Here is a 16,789-nt window from a genome sequence, read left to right as displayed (position 1 = left end):
ATTACACACAGTTACAGATGTGCAGGCCTCTATGCAGCACGATATAAGTGACATATTACACAGTTACAGATGTGCGGGCCTCTATGCAGCACGATATAAGGGACATATTACACAGTTACAGATGTGCAGGCCTCTATGCAGCACGATATAAGTGACATATTACACAGTTACAGATGTGCAGGACTCTATGCAGCACGATATAAGTGACATATTACACAGTTACAGATGTGCAGGACTCTATGCAGCACGATATAAGTGACATATTACACAGTTACAGATGTGCAGGCCTCTATGCAGCACGATATAAGTGACATATTACACTGTTACAGATGTGCGGGCCTCTATGCAGCACGATATAAGTGACATATTACACAGTTACAGATGTGCAGGCCTCTATGCAGCACGATATAAGTGACATATTACACAGTTACAGATGTGCGGGCCTCTATGCAGCACGATATAAGGGACATATTACACAGTTACAGATGTGCAGGCCTCTATGCAGCACGATATAAGTGACATATTACACACAGTTACAGATGTGCGGGCCTCTATGCAGCACGATATAAGTGACATATTACACTGTTACAGATGTGCAGGCCTCTATGCAGCACGATATAAGTGACATATTACACAGTTACAGATGTGCAGGCCTCTATGCAGCACGATATAAGTGACATATTACACACAGTTACAGATGTGCGGGCCTCTATGCAGCACGATATAAGGGACATATTACACAGTTACAGATGTGCGGGCCTCTATGCAGCACGATATAAGGGACATATTACACAGTTACAGATGTGCGGGCCTCTATGCAGCACGATATAAGTGACATATTACACACAGTTACAGATGTGCAGGCCTCTATGCAGCACGATATAAGTGACATATTACACAGTTACAGATGTGCAGGCCTCTATGCAGCACGATATAAGTGACATATTACACTGTTACAGATGTGCGGGCCTCTATGCAGCACGATATAAGTGACATATTACACACAGTTACAGATGTGCAGGCCTCTATGCAGCACGATATAAGGGACATATTACACACAGTTACAGATGTGCAGGCCTCTATGCAGCACGATATAAGGGACATATTACACAGTTACAGATGTGCAGGCCTCTATGCAGCACGATATAAGTGACATATTACACTGTTACAGATGTGCGGGCCTCTATGCAGCACGATATAAGTGACATATTACACACAGTTACAGATGTGCAGGCCTCTATGCAGCACGATATAAGTGACATATTACACAGTTACAGATGTGCGGGCCTCTATGCAGCACGATATAAGTAACATATTACACAGTTACAGATGTGCAGGCCTCTATGCAGCACGATATAAGTGACATATTACACAGTTACAGATGTGCGGGCCTCTATGCAGCACGATATAAGTGACATATTACACAGTTACAGATGTGCGGGCCTCTATGCAGCACGATATAAGTGACATATTACACAGTTACAGATGTGCAGGCCTCTATGCAGCACGATATAAGTGACATATTACACAGTTACAGATGTGCAGGCCTCTATGCAGCACGATATAAGTGACATATTACACACAGTTACAGATGTGCAGGCCTCTATGCAGCACGATATAAGTGACATATTACACACAGTTACAGATGTGCGGGCCTCTATGCAGCACGATATAAGTGACATATTACACAGTTACAGATGTGCGGGCCTCTATGCAGCACGATATAAGTGACATATTACACTGTTACAGATGTGCGGGCCTCTATGCAGCACGATATAAGTGACATATTACACAGTTACAGATGTGCAGGCCTCTATGCAGCACGATATAAGTGACATATTACACACAGTTACAGATGTGCAGGCCTCTATGCAGCACGATATAAGTGACATATTACACAGTTACAGATGTGCAGGCCTCTATGCAGCACGATATAAGTGACATATTACACACAGATACAGATGTGCAGGCCTCTATGCAGCACGATATAAGTGACATATTACACACAGATACAGATGTGCGGGCCTCTATGCAGCACGATATAAGTGACATATTACACACAGTTACAGATGTGCAGGCCTCTATGCAGCACGATATAAGTGACATATTACACAGATACAGATGTGCGGGCCTCTATGCAGCACGATATAAGTGACATATTACACAGTTACAGATGTGCAGGCCTCTATGCAGCACGATATAAGTGACATATTACACAGTTACAGATGTGCAGGCCTCTATGCAGCACGATATAAGGGACATATTACACAGAGTTACAGATGTGCAGGCCTCTATGCAGCACGATATAAGTGACATATTACACACAGTTACAGATGTGCAGGCCTCTATGCAGCACGATATAAGTGACATATTACACAGTTACAGATGTGCAGGACTCTATGCAGCACGATATAAGTGACATATTACACAGTTACAGATGTGCGGGCCTCTATGCAGCACGATATAAGTGACATATTACACACAGTTACAGATGTGCAGGCCTCTATGCAGCACGATATAAGGGACATATTACACAGTTACAGATGTGCAGGCCTCTATGCAGCACGATATAAGGGACATATTACACACAGTTACAGATGTGCAGGACTCTATGCAGCACGATATAACTGACATATTACACACAGATACAGATGTGCGGGCCTCTATGCAGCACGATATAAGTGACATATTACACACAGATACAGATGTGCAGGCCTCTATGCAGCACGATATAAGTGACATATTACACAGTTACAGATGTGCGGGCCTCTATGCAGCACGATATAAGTGACATATTACACAGTTACAGATGTGCGGGCCTCTATGCAGCACGATATAAGGGACATATTACACAGTTACAGATGTGCATGCCTCTATGCAGCACGATATAAGTGACATATTACACAGTTACAGATGTGCGGGCCTCTATGCAGCACGATATAAGGGACATATTACACAGTTACAGATGTGCAGGACTCTATGCAGCACGATATAACTGACATATTACACAGTTACAGATGTGCGGGCCTCTATGCAGCACGATATAAGTGACATATTACACACAGTTACAGATGTGCAGGCCTCTATGCAGCACGATATAAGTGACATATTACACACAGATACAGATGTGCGGGCCTCTATGCAGCACGATATAAGTGACATATTACACAGTTACAGATGTGCAGGCCTCTATGCAGCACGATATAAGTGACATATTACACACAGTTACAGATGTGCAGGCCTCTATGCAGCACGATATAAGTGACATATTACACACAGATACAGATGTGCAGGCCTCTATGCAGCACGATATAAGTGACATATTACACAGATACAGATGTGCGGGCCTCTATGCAGCACGATATAAGTGACATATTACACAGAGTTACAGATGTGCAGGCCTCTATGCAGCACGATATAAGTGACATATTACACACAGTTACAGATGTGCGGGCCTCTATGCAGCACGATATAAGTGACATATTACACACAGTTACAGATGTGCAGGCCTCTATGCAGCACGATATAAGTGACATATTACACAGTTACAGATGTGCAGGCCTCTATGCAGCACGATATAAGGGACATATTACACAGAGTTACAGATGTGCGGGCCTCTATGCAGCACGATATAAGTGACATATTACACAGTTACAGATGTGCAGGCCTCTATGCAGCACGATATAAGGGACATATTACACACAGTTACAGATGTGCAGGCCTCTATGCAGCACGATATAAGTGACATATTACACACAGATACAGATGTGCAGGCCTCTATGCAGCACGATATAAGTGACATATTACACAGTTACAGATGTGCAGGCCTCTATGCAGCACGATATAAGTGACATATTACACACAGTTACAGATGTGCAGGCCTCTATGCAGCACGATATAAGTAACATATTACACACAGTTACAGATGTGCAGGCCTCTATGCAGCACGATATAAGTAACATATTACACAGAGTTACAGATGTGCGGGCCTCTATGCAGCACGATATAAGGGACATATTACACAGTTACAGATGTGCAGGCCTCTATGCAGCACGATATAAGTGACATATTACACAGATACAGATGTGCGGGCCTCTATGCAGCACGATATAAGTGACATATTACACACAGTTACAGATGTGCAGGCCTCTATGCAGCACGATATAAGTGACATATTACACACAGTTACAGATGTGCAGGCCTCTATGCAGCACGATATAAGTGACATATTACACAGTTACAGATGTGCAGGCCTCTATGCAGCACGATATAAGTGACATATTACACAGTTACAGATGTGCGGGCCTCTATGCAGCACGATATAAGTGACATATTACACAGTTACAGATGTGCAGGCCTCTATGCAGCACGATATAAGGGACATATTACACAGATACAGATGTGCGGGCCTCTATGCAGCACGATATAAGTGACATATTACACACAGTTACAGATGTGCAGGCCTCTATGCAGCACGATATAAGTGACATATTACACACAGTTACAGATGTGCAGGCCTCTATGCAGCACGATATAAGTGACATATTACACAGTTACAGATGTGCGGGCCTCTATGCAGCACGATATAAGTGACATATTACACAGTTACAGATGTGCAGGCCTCTATGCAGCACGATATAAGTGACATATTACACAGTTACAGATGTGCAGGCCTCTATGCAGCACGATATAAGGGACATATTACACAGAGTTACAGATGTGCAGGACTCTATGCAGCACAATATAAGTGACATATTACACACAGTTACAGATGTGCAGGCCTCTATGCAGCACGATATAAGTGACATATTACACACAGATACAGATGTGCAGGCCTCTATGCAGCACGATATAAGGGACATATTACACAGAGTTACAGATGTGCAGGCCTCTATGCAGCACGATATAAGTGACATATTACACACAGATACAGATGTGCAGGCCTCTATGCAGCACGATATAAGTGACATATTACACACAGATACAGATGTGCGGGCCTCTATGCAGCACGATATAAGTGACATATTACACACAGTTACAGATGTGCGGGCCTCTATGCAGCACGATATAAGGGACATATTACACACAGTTACAGATGTGCGGGCCTCTATGCAGCACGATATAAGTGACATATTACACACAGTTACAGATGTGCAGGCCTCTATGCAGCACGATATAAGTGACATATTACACACAGTTACAGATGTGCGGGCCTCTATGCAGCACGATATAAGGGACATATTACACACAGTTACAGATGTGCAGGCCTCTATGCAGCACGATATAAGTGACATATTACACAGTTACAGATGTGCAGGCCTCTATGCAGCACGATATAAGGGACATATTACACACAGTTACAGATGTGCAGGCCTCTATGCAGCACGATATAAGTGACATATTACACACAGTTACAGATGTGCAGGACTCTATGCAGCACGATATAAGTGACATATTACACAGTTACAGATGTGCAGGCCTCTATGCAGCACGATATAAGTGACATATTACACACAGTTACAGATGTGCGGGCCTCTATGCAGCACGATATAAGTGACATATTACACAGTTACAGATGTGCAGGCCTCTATGCAGCACGATATAAGTGACATATTACACAGTTACAGATGTGCGGGACTCTATGCAGCACGATATAAGGGACATATTACACACAGTTACAGATGTGCGGGCCTCTATGCAGCACGATATAAGTGACATATTACACACAGTTACAGATGTGCAGGCCTCTATGCAGCACGATATAAGTGACATATTACACAGAGTTACAGATGTGCAGGCCTCTATGCAGCACGATATAAGTGACATATTACACACAGTTACAGATGTGCGGGCCTCTATGCAGCACGATATAAGTGACATATTACACAGATACAGATGTGCGGGACTCTATGCAGCACGATATAAGTGACATATTACACAGATACAGATGTGCAGGCCTCTATGCAGCACGATATAAGTGACATATTACACAGTTACAGATGTGCGGGCCTCTATGCAGCACGATATAAGTGACATATTACACAGATACAGATGTGCAGGCCTCTATGCAGCACGATATAAGTGACATATTACACACAGTTACAGATGTGCAGGCCTCTATGCAGCACGATATAAGTGACATATTACACACAGTTACAGATGTGCAGGCCTCTATGCAGCACGATATAAGTGACATATTACACAGAGTTACAGATGTGCAGGCCTCTATGCAGCACGATATAAGTGACATATTACACACAGTTACAGATGTGCGGGCCTCTATGCAGCACGATATAAGTGACATATTACACAGAGTTACAGATGTGCAGGCCTCTATGCAGCACGATATAAGGGACATATTACACACAGTTACAGATGTGCAGGCCTCTATGCAGCACGATATAAGGGACATATTACACAGTTACAGATGTGCAGGCCTCTATGCAGCACGATATAAGTGACATATTACACACAGTTACAGATGTGCAGGCCTCTATGCAGCACGATATAAGTGACATATTACACACAGTTACAGATGTGCAGGCCTCTATGCAGCACGATATAAGGGACATATTACACACAGTTACAGATGTGCAGGCCTCTATGCAGCACGATATAAGGGACATATTACACAGTTACAGATGTGCAGGCCTCTATGCAGCACGATATAAGTGACATATTACACAGTTACAGATGTGCGGGCCTCTATGCAGCACGATATAAGTGACATATTACACAGTTACAGATGTGCGGGCCTCTATGCAGCACGATATAAGTGACATATTACACAGATACAGATGTGCGGGCCTCTATGCAGCACGATATAAGTGACATATTACACACAGTTACAGATGTGCAGGCCTCTATGCAGCACGATATAAGTGACATATTACACACAGATACAGATGTGCGGGCCTCTATGCAGCACGATATAAGTGACATATTACACAGAGTTACAGATGTGCGGGCCTCTATGCAGCACGATATAAGTGACATATTACACAGATACAGATGTGCGGGCCTCTATGCAGCACGATATAAGTGACATATTACACAGTTACAGATGTGCAGGCCTCTATGCAGCACGATATAAGTGACATATTACACAGTTACAGATGTGCAGGCCTCTATGCAGCACGATATAAGTGACATATTACACACAGTTACAGATGTGCAGGCCTCTATGCAGCACGATATAAGTGACATATTACACACAGTTACAGATGTGCAGGCCTCTATGCAGCACGATATAAGTGACATATTACACAGTTACAGATGTGCGGGCCTCTATGCAGCACGATATAAGTGACATATTACACAGTTACAGATGTGCAGGCCTCTATGCAGCACGATATAAGTGACATATTACACAGTTACAGATGTGCAGGCCTCTATGCAGCACGATATAAGGGACATATTACACAGAGTTACAGATGTGCAGGACTCTATGCAGCACAATATAAGTGACATATTACACACAGTTACAGATGTGCAGGCCTCTATGCAGCACGATATAAGTGACATATTACACACAGATACAGATGTGCAGGCCTCTATGCAGCACGATATAAGGGACATATTACACAGAGTTACAGATGTGCAGGCCTCTATGCAGCACGATATAAGTGACATATTACACACAGATACAGATGTGCAGGCCTCTATGCAGCACGATATAAGTGACATATTACACACAGATACAGATGTGCGGGCCTCTATGCAGCACGATATAAGTGACATATTACACACAGTTACAGATGTGCGGGCCTCTATGCAGCACGATATAAGGGACATATTACACACAGTTACAGATGTGCGGGCCTCTATGCAGCACGATATAAGTGACATATTACACACAGTTACAGATGTGCAGGCCTCTATGCAGCACGATATAAGTGACATATTACACACAGTTACAGATGTGCGGGCCTCTATGCAGCACGATATAAGGGACATATTACACACAGTTACAGATGTGCAGGCCTCTATGCAGCACGATATAAGTGACATATTACACAGTTACAGATGTGCAGGCCTCTATGCAGCACGATATAAGGGACATATTACACACAGTTACAGATGTGCAGGCCTCTATGCAGCACGATATAAGTGACATATTACACAGAGTTACAGATGTGCAGGCCTCTATGCAGCACGATATAAGTGACATATTACACACAGTTACAGATGTGCAGGCCTCTATGCAGCACGATATAAGTGACATATTACACAGTTACAGATGTGCAGGCCTCTATGCAGCACGATATAAGTGACATATTACACAGAGTTACAGATGTGCAGGCCTCTATGCAGCACGATATAAGTGACATATTACACACAGTTACAGATGTGCAGGACTCTATGCAGCACGATATAAGTGACATATTACACAGTTACAGATGTGCAGGCCTCTATGCAGCACGATATAAGTGACATATTACACACAGTTACAGATGTGCGGGCCTCTATGCAGCACGATATAAGTGACATATTACACAGTTACAGATGTGCAGGCCTCTATGCAGCACGATATAAGTGACATATTACACAGTTACAGATGTGCGGGACTCTATGCAGCACGATATAAGGGACATATTACACACAGTTACAGATGTGCGGGCCTCTATGCAGCACGATATAAGTGACATATTACACAGAGTTACAGATGTGCAGGCCTCTATGCAGCACGATATAAGTGACATATTACACACAGTTACAGATGTGCGGGCCTCTATGCAGCACGATATAAGTGACATATTACACAGATACAGATGTGCGGGACTCTATGCAGCACGATATAAGTGACATATTACACAGATACAGATGTGCAGGCCTCTATGCAGCACGATATAAGTGACATATTACACAGTTACAGATGTGCGGGCCTCTATGCAGCACGATATAAGTGACATATTACACACAGTTACAGATGTGCGGGCCTCTATGCAGCACGATATAAGTGACATATTACACAGAGTTACAGATGTGCAGGCCTCTATGCAGCACGATATAAGGGACATATTACACACAGTTACAGATGTGCAGGCCTCTATGCAGCACGATATAAGGGACATATTACACAGTTACAGATGTGCAGGCCTCTATGCAGCACGATATAAGTGACATATTACACACAGTTACAGATGTGCAGGCCTCTATGCAGCACGATATAAGTGACATATTACACACAGTTACAGATGTGCAGGCCTCTATGCAGCACGATATAAGGGACATATTACACAGTTACAGATGTGCAGGCCTCTATGCAGCACGATATAAGTGACATATTACACAGTTACAGATGTGCGGGCCTCTATGCAGCACGATATAAGTGACATATTACACAGTTACAGATGTGCGGGCCTCTATGCAGCACGATATAAGTGACATATTACACAGATACAGATGTGCGGGCCTCTATGCAGCACGATATAAGTGACATATTACACACAGTTACAGATGTGCAGGCCTCTATGCAGCACGATATAAGTGACATATTACACACAGATACAGATGTGCGGGCCTCTATGCAGCACGATATAAGTGACATATTACACAGAGTTACAGATGTGCGGGCCTCTATGCAGCACGATATAAGTGACATATTACACAGATACAGATGTGCAGGCCTCTATGCAGCACGATATAAGTGACATATTACACACAGATACAGATGTGCAGGCCTCTATGCAGCACGATATAAGTGACATATTACACAGTTACAGATGTGCAGGCCTCTATGCAGCACGATATAAGTGACATATTACACACAGATACAGATGTGCAGGCCTCTATGCAGCACGATATAAGTGACATATTACACAGATACAGATGTGCAGGCCTCTATGCAGCACGATATAAGTGACATATTACACACAGATACAGATGTGCAGGCCTCTATGCAGCACGATATAAGTGACATATTACACAGTTACAGATGTGCAGGCCTCTATGCAGCACGATATAAGGGACATATTACACACAGTTACAGATGTGCAGGCCTCTATGCAGCACGATATAAGTGACATATTACACAGTTACAGATGTGCGGGCCTCTATGCAGCACGATATAAGTGACATATTACACAGTTACAGATGTGCGGGCCTCTATGCAGCACGATATAAGTGACATATTACACAGTTACAGATGTGCAGGCCTCTATGCAGCACGATATAAGTGACATATTACACAGTTACAGATGTGCAGGCCTCTATGCAGCACGATATAAGTGACATATTACACAGTTACAGATGTGCAGGCCTCTATGCAGCACGATATAAGTGACATATTACACACAGTTACAGATGTGCAGGCCTCTATGCAGCACGATATACGTGACACCGATGCCCCCTTGGTATACAGAGGCAGTAGGTGCCCCTGGGTATCACCGATGCCCCCTTGCTATACAGAGGCAGTAAGTGCCCCTGGGTATCACTGATGCCCCCTTGGTATACAGAGGCAGTAGGTGCCCCTGGGTCTCATCGATGCCCCCTTGCTATACAGAGGCAGTAGGTGCCCCTGGGTATCACTGATGCCCCCTTGGTATACAGAGGCAGTAGGTGCCCCTGGGTATCACCGATGCCCCTTGGTATACAGAGGCAGTAGGTGCCACTGGGTATCACCGATGCCCCCTTGGTATACAGAGGCAGTAGGTGCCCCTGGGTATCACCGATGCCCCCTTGGTATAGAGGCAGTAGGTGCCCCTGCATATCACCGATGCCCCCTTGGTATACAGAGGCAGTAGGTGCCCCTGGGTATCACCGATGCCCCCTTGGTATACAGAGGCAGTAGGTGCCCCTGGGTATCACCGATGCCCCCTTGCTATACAGAGGCAGTAGGTGCCCCTGGGTATCACCGATGCCCCCTTGGTATACAGAGGCAGTAGGTGCCCCTGGGTATCACCGATGCCCCCTTGGTATACAGAGGCAGTAGGTGCCCCTGGGTATCACTGATGCCCCCTTGGTATACAGAGGCAGTAGGTGCCCCTGGGTATCACCGATGCCCCCTTGGTATACAGAGGCAGTAGGTGCCCCTGAGTATCACTGATGCCCCCTTGGTATACAGAGGCAGTAGGTGCCCCTGGGTCTCACCGATGCCCCCTTGGTATACAGAGGCAGTAGGTGCCCCTGGGTCTCACCGATGCCCCCTTGGTATACAGAGGCAGTAGGTGCCCCTGGGTATCACCGATGCCCCCTTGGTATACAGGGGCAGTAGGTGCCCCTGAGTATCACCGATGCCCCCTTGGTATACAGAGGCAGTAGGTGCCCCTGGGTATCACTGATGCCCCCTTGGTATACAGGGGCAGTAGGTGCCCCTGGGTTTCACCGATGCCCCCTTGGTATACAGAGGGAGTAGGTGCCCCTAGGTATCACCGATGCCCCCTTGGTATAGAGGCAGTAGGTGCCCCTGGGTATCAGCGATGCCCCCTTGGTATAGAGGCAGTAGGTGCCCCTGGGTATCACCGATGCCCCCTTGGTATACAGAGGCAGTAGGTGCCCCTGGGTATCCCCGATGCCCCCTTACTTGTTGAAGAGCTGCAGTAGGTGCCCCTGGGTATCACCGATGCCCCCTTGGTATACAGAGGCAGTAGGTGCCCCTGGGTATCACCGATGCCCCCTTGGTATACAGAGGCAGTAGGTGCCCCTGGGTATCACCGATGCCCCCATGCTATACAGAGGCAGTAGGTGCCCCTGGGTATCACTGATGCCCCCTTGTTATACAGGGGCAGTAGGTGCCCCTGAGTATCACCGATGCCCCCTAGGTATACAGAGGCAGTAGGTGCCCCTGGGTATCACTGATGCCCCCTTGGTATACAGGGGCAGTAGGTGCCCCTGGGTATCAGCGATGCCCCCTTTGGTATACAGAGGCAGTAGGTGCCCCTGGGTATCACCGATGCCCCCTTGGTATAGAGGCAGTAGGTGCCCCTGGGTATCACTGATGCCCCCTTGGTATACAGGGGCAGTAGGTGCCCCTGAGTATCACCGAAGCCCCCTTGGTATACAGAGGCAGTAGGTGCCCCTGGGTATCACTGATGCCCCCTTGGTATACAGGGGCAGTAGGTGCCCCTGGGTATCAGCGATGCCCCCTTGGTATAGAGGCAGTAGGTGCCCCTGGGTATCACCGATGCCCCCTTGGTATACAGAGGCAGTAGGTGCCCCTGGGTATCCCCGATGCCCCCTTACTTGTTGAAGAGCTGCAGTAGGTGCCCCTGGGTATCACCGATGCCCCCTTGGTATACAGAGGCAGTAGGTGCCCCTGGGTATCACCGATGCCCCCTTGGTATACAGAGGCAGTAGGTGCCCCTGGGTATCACCGATGCCCCCATGCTATACAGAGGCAGTAGGTGCCCCTGGGTATCACTGATGCCCCCTTGTTATACAGGGGCAGTAGGTGCCCCTGAGTATCACCGATGCCCCCTAGGTATACAGAGGCAGTAGGTGCCCCTGGGTATCACTGATGCCCCCTTGGTATACAGGGGCAGTAGGTGCCCCTGGGTATCAGCGATGCCCCCTTTGGTATACAGAGGCAGTAGGTGCCCCTGGGTATCACCGATGCCCCCTTGGTATAGAGGCAGTAGGTGCCCCTGGGTATCACTGATGCCCCCTTGGTATACAGGGGCAGTAGGTGCCCCTGAGTATCACCGAAGCCCCCTTGGTATACAGAGGCAGTAGGTGCCCCTGGGTATCACTGATGCCCCCTTGGTATACAGGGGCAGTAGGTGCCCCTGGGTATCACCGATGCCCCCTTTGGTATACAGAGGCAGTAGGTGCCCCTGGGTCCCACCGATGCCCCCTTGGTATAGAGGCAGTAGGTGCCCCTGGGTATCACCGATGCCCCCTTTGGTATACAGAGGCAGTAGGTGCCCCTGGGTCCCACCGATGCCCCCTTGGTATAGAGGCAGTAGGTGCCCCTGGGTATCCCCGATGCCCCCTTACTTGTTAAGAGCTGCAGTAGGTGCCCCTGGGTATCACCGATGCCCCCTTGGTATACAGAGGCAGTAGGTGCCCCTGGGTATCACCGATGCCCCCTTGGTATACAGAGGCAGTAGGTGCCCCTGGGTATCACCGATGCCCCCTTGCTATACAGAGGCAGTAGGTGCCCCTGGGTATCACCGATGCCCCCTTGGTATACAGGGGCAGTAGGTGCCCCTGAGTATCACCGATGCCCCCTTGGTATACAGAGGCAGTAGGTGCCCCTGGGTATCACCGATGCCCCCTTGGTATACAGGGGCAGTAGGTGCCCCTGAGTATCACCGATGCCCCCTTGGTATACAGAGGCAGTAGGTGCCCCTGGGTATCACCGATGCCCCCTTGGTATACAGAGGCAGTAGGTGCCCCTGGGTATCACCGATGCCCCCTTGGTATACAGAGGCAGTAGGTGCCCCTGGGTCCCACCAATGCCCCCTTGCTATACAGAGGCAGTAGGTGCCCCTGGGTATCACCGATGCCCCCTTGGTATACAGGGGCAGTAGGTGCCCCTGAGTATCACCGATGCCCCCTTGGTATACAGAGGTAGTAGGTGCCCCTGGGTCCCACCGATGCCCCCTTACTTGTTGAAGAGCTGCAGTAGTTGCCCCTGGGTATCCCCGATGCCCCCTTACTTGTTGAAGAGCTGCAGTAGGTGCCCCTGGGTATCACCGATGCCCCCTTGGTATACAGAGGCAGTAGGTACCCCTGGGTCCCACCGATGCCCCCTTACTTGTTGAAGAGCTGCAGTAGGTGCCCCTTCTTCTCACATATCTCCTGCCCCCAGCTGTGCGCTCTGCTCGTGTAGAACAAGAACGTTCTCCGGCAAAGCTGCTCCTTAAACACCGGCCAGAAGGTCGGCTTCGGACCGAGGACTTCCAGACCACGCACACGCGTGTCAATACCTCCCTAGAACACACAAAACACATGTAAGAATTCTTCTCAAAGACATGACACCAGCATCTCCGCCACACGCGCGTCCTCACATAGCCACGGCGCAGCCGCCGCAATGACTGACCTGCTGACAGCGCTTTATCTTAACCTGGACGATGGGCCAGAAGCGAGTCACGTTCTCCAGGAGCAGGACACGTCCGGCCGTGCTGGGGACATTTACCTGGTAATGGGAAGGAGGGAAGCGTAATATCTTTATAATGCAATATACACATCCCAGTGTGGTAATGTATACACATCCCAGTGTGGTAATATATACACAAATCCCAGTGTGGTAATATACACACATCCCAGTGTGGTAATATACACACATCCCAGTGTGGTAATATACACACATCCCAGTGTGGTAATATACACACATCCCAGTGCGGTAATATATACACATCACAGTGTGGTAATATATACACACATCCCAGTGTGGTAATATATGCACACATCCCAGTGTGGTAATATATACACACATCCCAGTGTGGTAATATACACACATCCCAGTGTGGTAATATACACACATCACAGTGCGGTAATATATACACATCACAGTGTGGTAATATATACACACATCCCAGTGTGGTAATATATGCACACATCCCAGTGTGGTAATATACACACATCCCAGTGTGGTAATATACACACATCCCAGTGTGGTAATATACACACATCACAGTGCGGTAATATATACACATCACAGTGTGGTAATATATACACACATCCCAGTGTGGTAATATATGCACACATCCCAGTGTGGTAATATATACACACATCCCAGTGTGGTAATATATACACACATCCCAGTGTGGTAATATATGCACACATCCCAGTGTGGTAATATATACACATCCCAGTGTGGTAATATATACACATCCCAGTGCGGTAATATACACACATCACAGTGCGGTAATATACACACATCCAAGTGTGGTAATATATACACACATCCCAGTGTGGTAATATACACACATCCCAGTGTGGTAATATATACACATCCCAGTGTGGTAATATATACACATCACAGTGTGGTAATATATACTGTGAAGAATGGATTTGAGGCACCTGTGGAGAAGGGTTACCATGCCAAGGTGACACTCCATTTTACTGCTGTCTCCATTTTGTATGAATGTTTGTGTGCCAGAAGAATGAATGAATATGCATTCGCTCCTGGCAGAACAGCCCACACCCACACCTTTCACTTACAAAAACAAGTTTTGCAAGATACGCAGAAATGTTGTTTCACAACTAAACTGATACAAATAAGAATAAGACGTCTTCTATTGTTGCACAAAAGTATAGCGAAAAGATGTACCCTGACGTACTTTGTTGTTGTACTAAGTTGTTTTTAAGCAGTTGTTATTAATGTTTAGTGACCTTTAAAATGATAGGTTATAGAAATATATTTCAGCTTGTGTAAGTAATTTTAGGCAATAACATTAGAAAATATATTGTTTCTTTATTAGTAATACAGCCCCTTATGGGAGGCACCATATGATTATTAAATTGTGTAAGAAAGCATACTTTGTGACTAGGAGTCCTATCTGCTATCTGTAGCGGTCTCCGTTTGTGTACACCTGTATACAATAAAGCTCACGTGTTATTCTGCTGAACCCCAATATTTTATTGTTATTATTTCAACGCTTTCACAGATGGCACCCGAATAGGGACCCCAATAATCTCGGAATCGGGAATCTCAGACGGACCGGACTCCTCGCCTCACTCAAATGGATGCACATTGAACAAGGTAAGGCTATCCTTTTTCACCAAAAGCCTATAGTTTAATGGTTTGAGTGATCTGTAGTGAGATCGGTCTGGAGGGAAAACCCATCTGAGTGATGAGGTTTCTACAGTGTCACGTGAGTTTTATGCTATACTACTTTTATTACTGTCTTAAAGTATAAGGTTATACTGTTTTTACCTAAGGAGGAATCCTATGTGTAAAGTATAATTATTATTTATTGTTGAACCAGTATTGGGAGATATTTGATAGGAGGAGATATTGTCAGGGGACAGCCAGGGGTCGCCATATCTGGGATTGTGTCGGGTGTCGCACCGGGTGTGTCATCCAATATATCACAGATCCCTGATTATATATGTCCTATCCACGGTAAATCATCTGTCTCCAAATTTCTGCTGGTTCACAATCAATTGATGTTGATTGGGGTAATTTAAGGACACAAATCGATTGACGTTGATTGGGTTAATTTAAGGAGAATTATGGGGAACATATATTCTCGTATGCGTGTCTCTGGGAATGGATCACACACACACACGCACACACACACTAGCCGGTACTGCCTGTCTCTGGGAGTGGATCACACACACACATACTAGCCGGTACTGCCCGTCTCTGGGAGTGGATCACACACATTAGCCGGTACTGCCCGTGTCTGGGAGTGGATCACACACACACATTAGCCGATACTGGCCGTCTCTGGGAATGGATCACACACACACGCACACACATTAGCCAGTACTGCCCGTCTCTGGGAGTGGATCACACACACATTAGCCAGTACTGCCCATCTCTGGGAGTGGATCACACACACACACACATTAGCCAGTACTGCCCGTCTCTGGGAGTGGATCTCTCAGACACACACACACACACACACACACACATTAGCCAGTACTGCGCGTCTCTGGGAGTGGATCACACACACACACACACACACACACACATTAGCCGGTACTGCCCGTCTCTGAGAGTGGATCTCACACACACACACACACACACACACACTAGCCAGTACTGCCCGTCTCTGGGAGTGGATCACACACACACAAACACATTAGCCGGTACTGCCCGTCTCCGAGAGTGGATCTCACACACACACACACACACACACACACACTAGCCAGTACTGCCCGTCTCTGGGAGTGG

General features: G+C 46.7%; 1 protein-coding gene across 1 annotated transcript in view; it reads right to left on the bottom strand.

Annotated features, from left to right (window-relative positions):
* Positions 1–16,789, bottom strand: part of LOC142486400 (cullin-9-like) — a 144,234-nt gene that overhangs the window by 50,431 nt on the left and 77,014 nt on the right. The window contains exons 9-10 of the mRNA XM_075584994.1: positions 13,985–14,080; positions 13,700–13,875 (exon numbers count right to left, since the gene is read on the bottom strand). Of these exons, the coding sequence (XP_075441109.1) occupies positions 13,700–13,875; positions 13,985–14,080 (272 nt within the window). The remainder of the gene's footprint in view (positions 1–13,699; positions 13,876–13,984; positions 14,081–16,789) is intronic.

The sequence above is a fragment of the Ascaphus truei genome, unplaced genomic scaffold (genome assembly GCF_040206685.1).
Source record: "Ascaphus truei isolate aAscTru1 unplaced genomic scaffold, aAscTru1.hap1 HAP1_SCAFFOLD_841, whole genome shotgun sequence".
NCBI lineage: Eukaryota > Metazoa > Chordata > Amphibia > Anura > Ascaphidae > Ascaphus > Ascaphus truei.
This window is presented reverse-complemented; position numbering and strand designations above follow the sequence as displayed.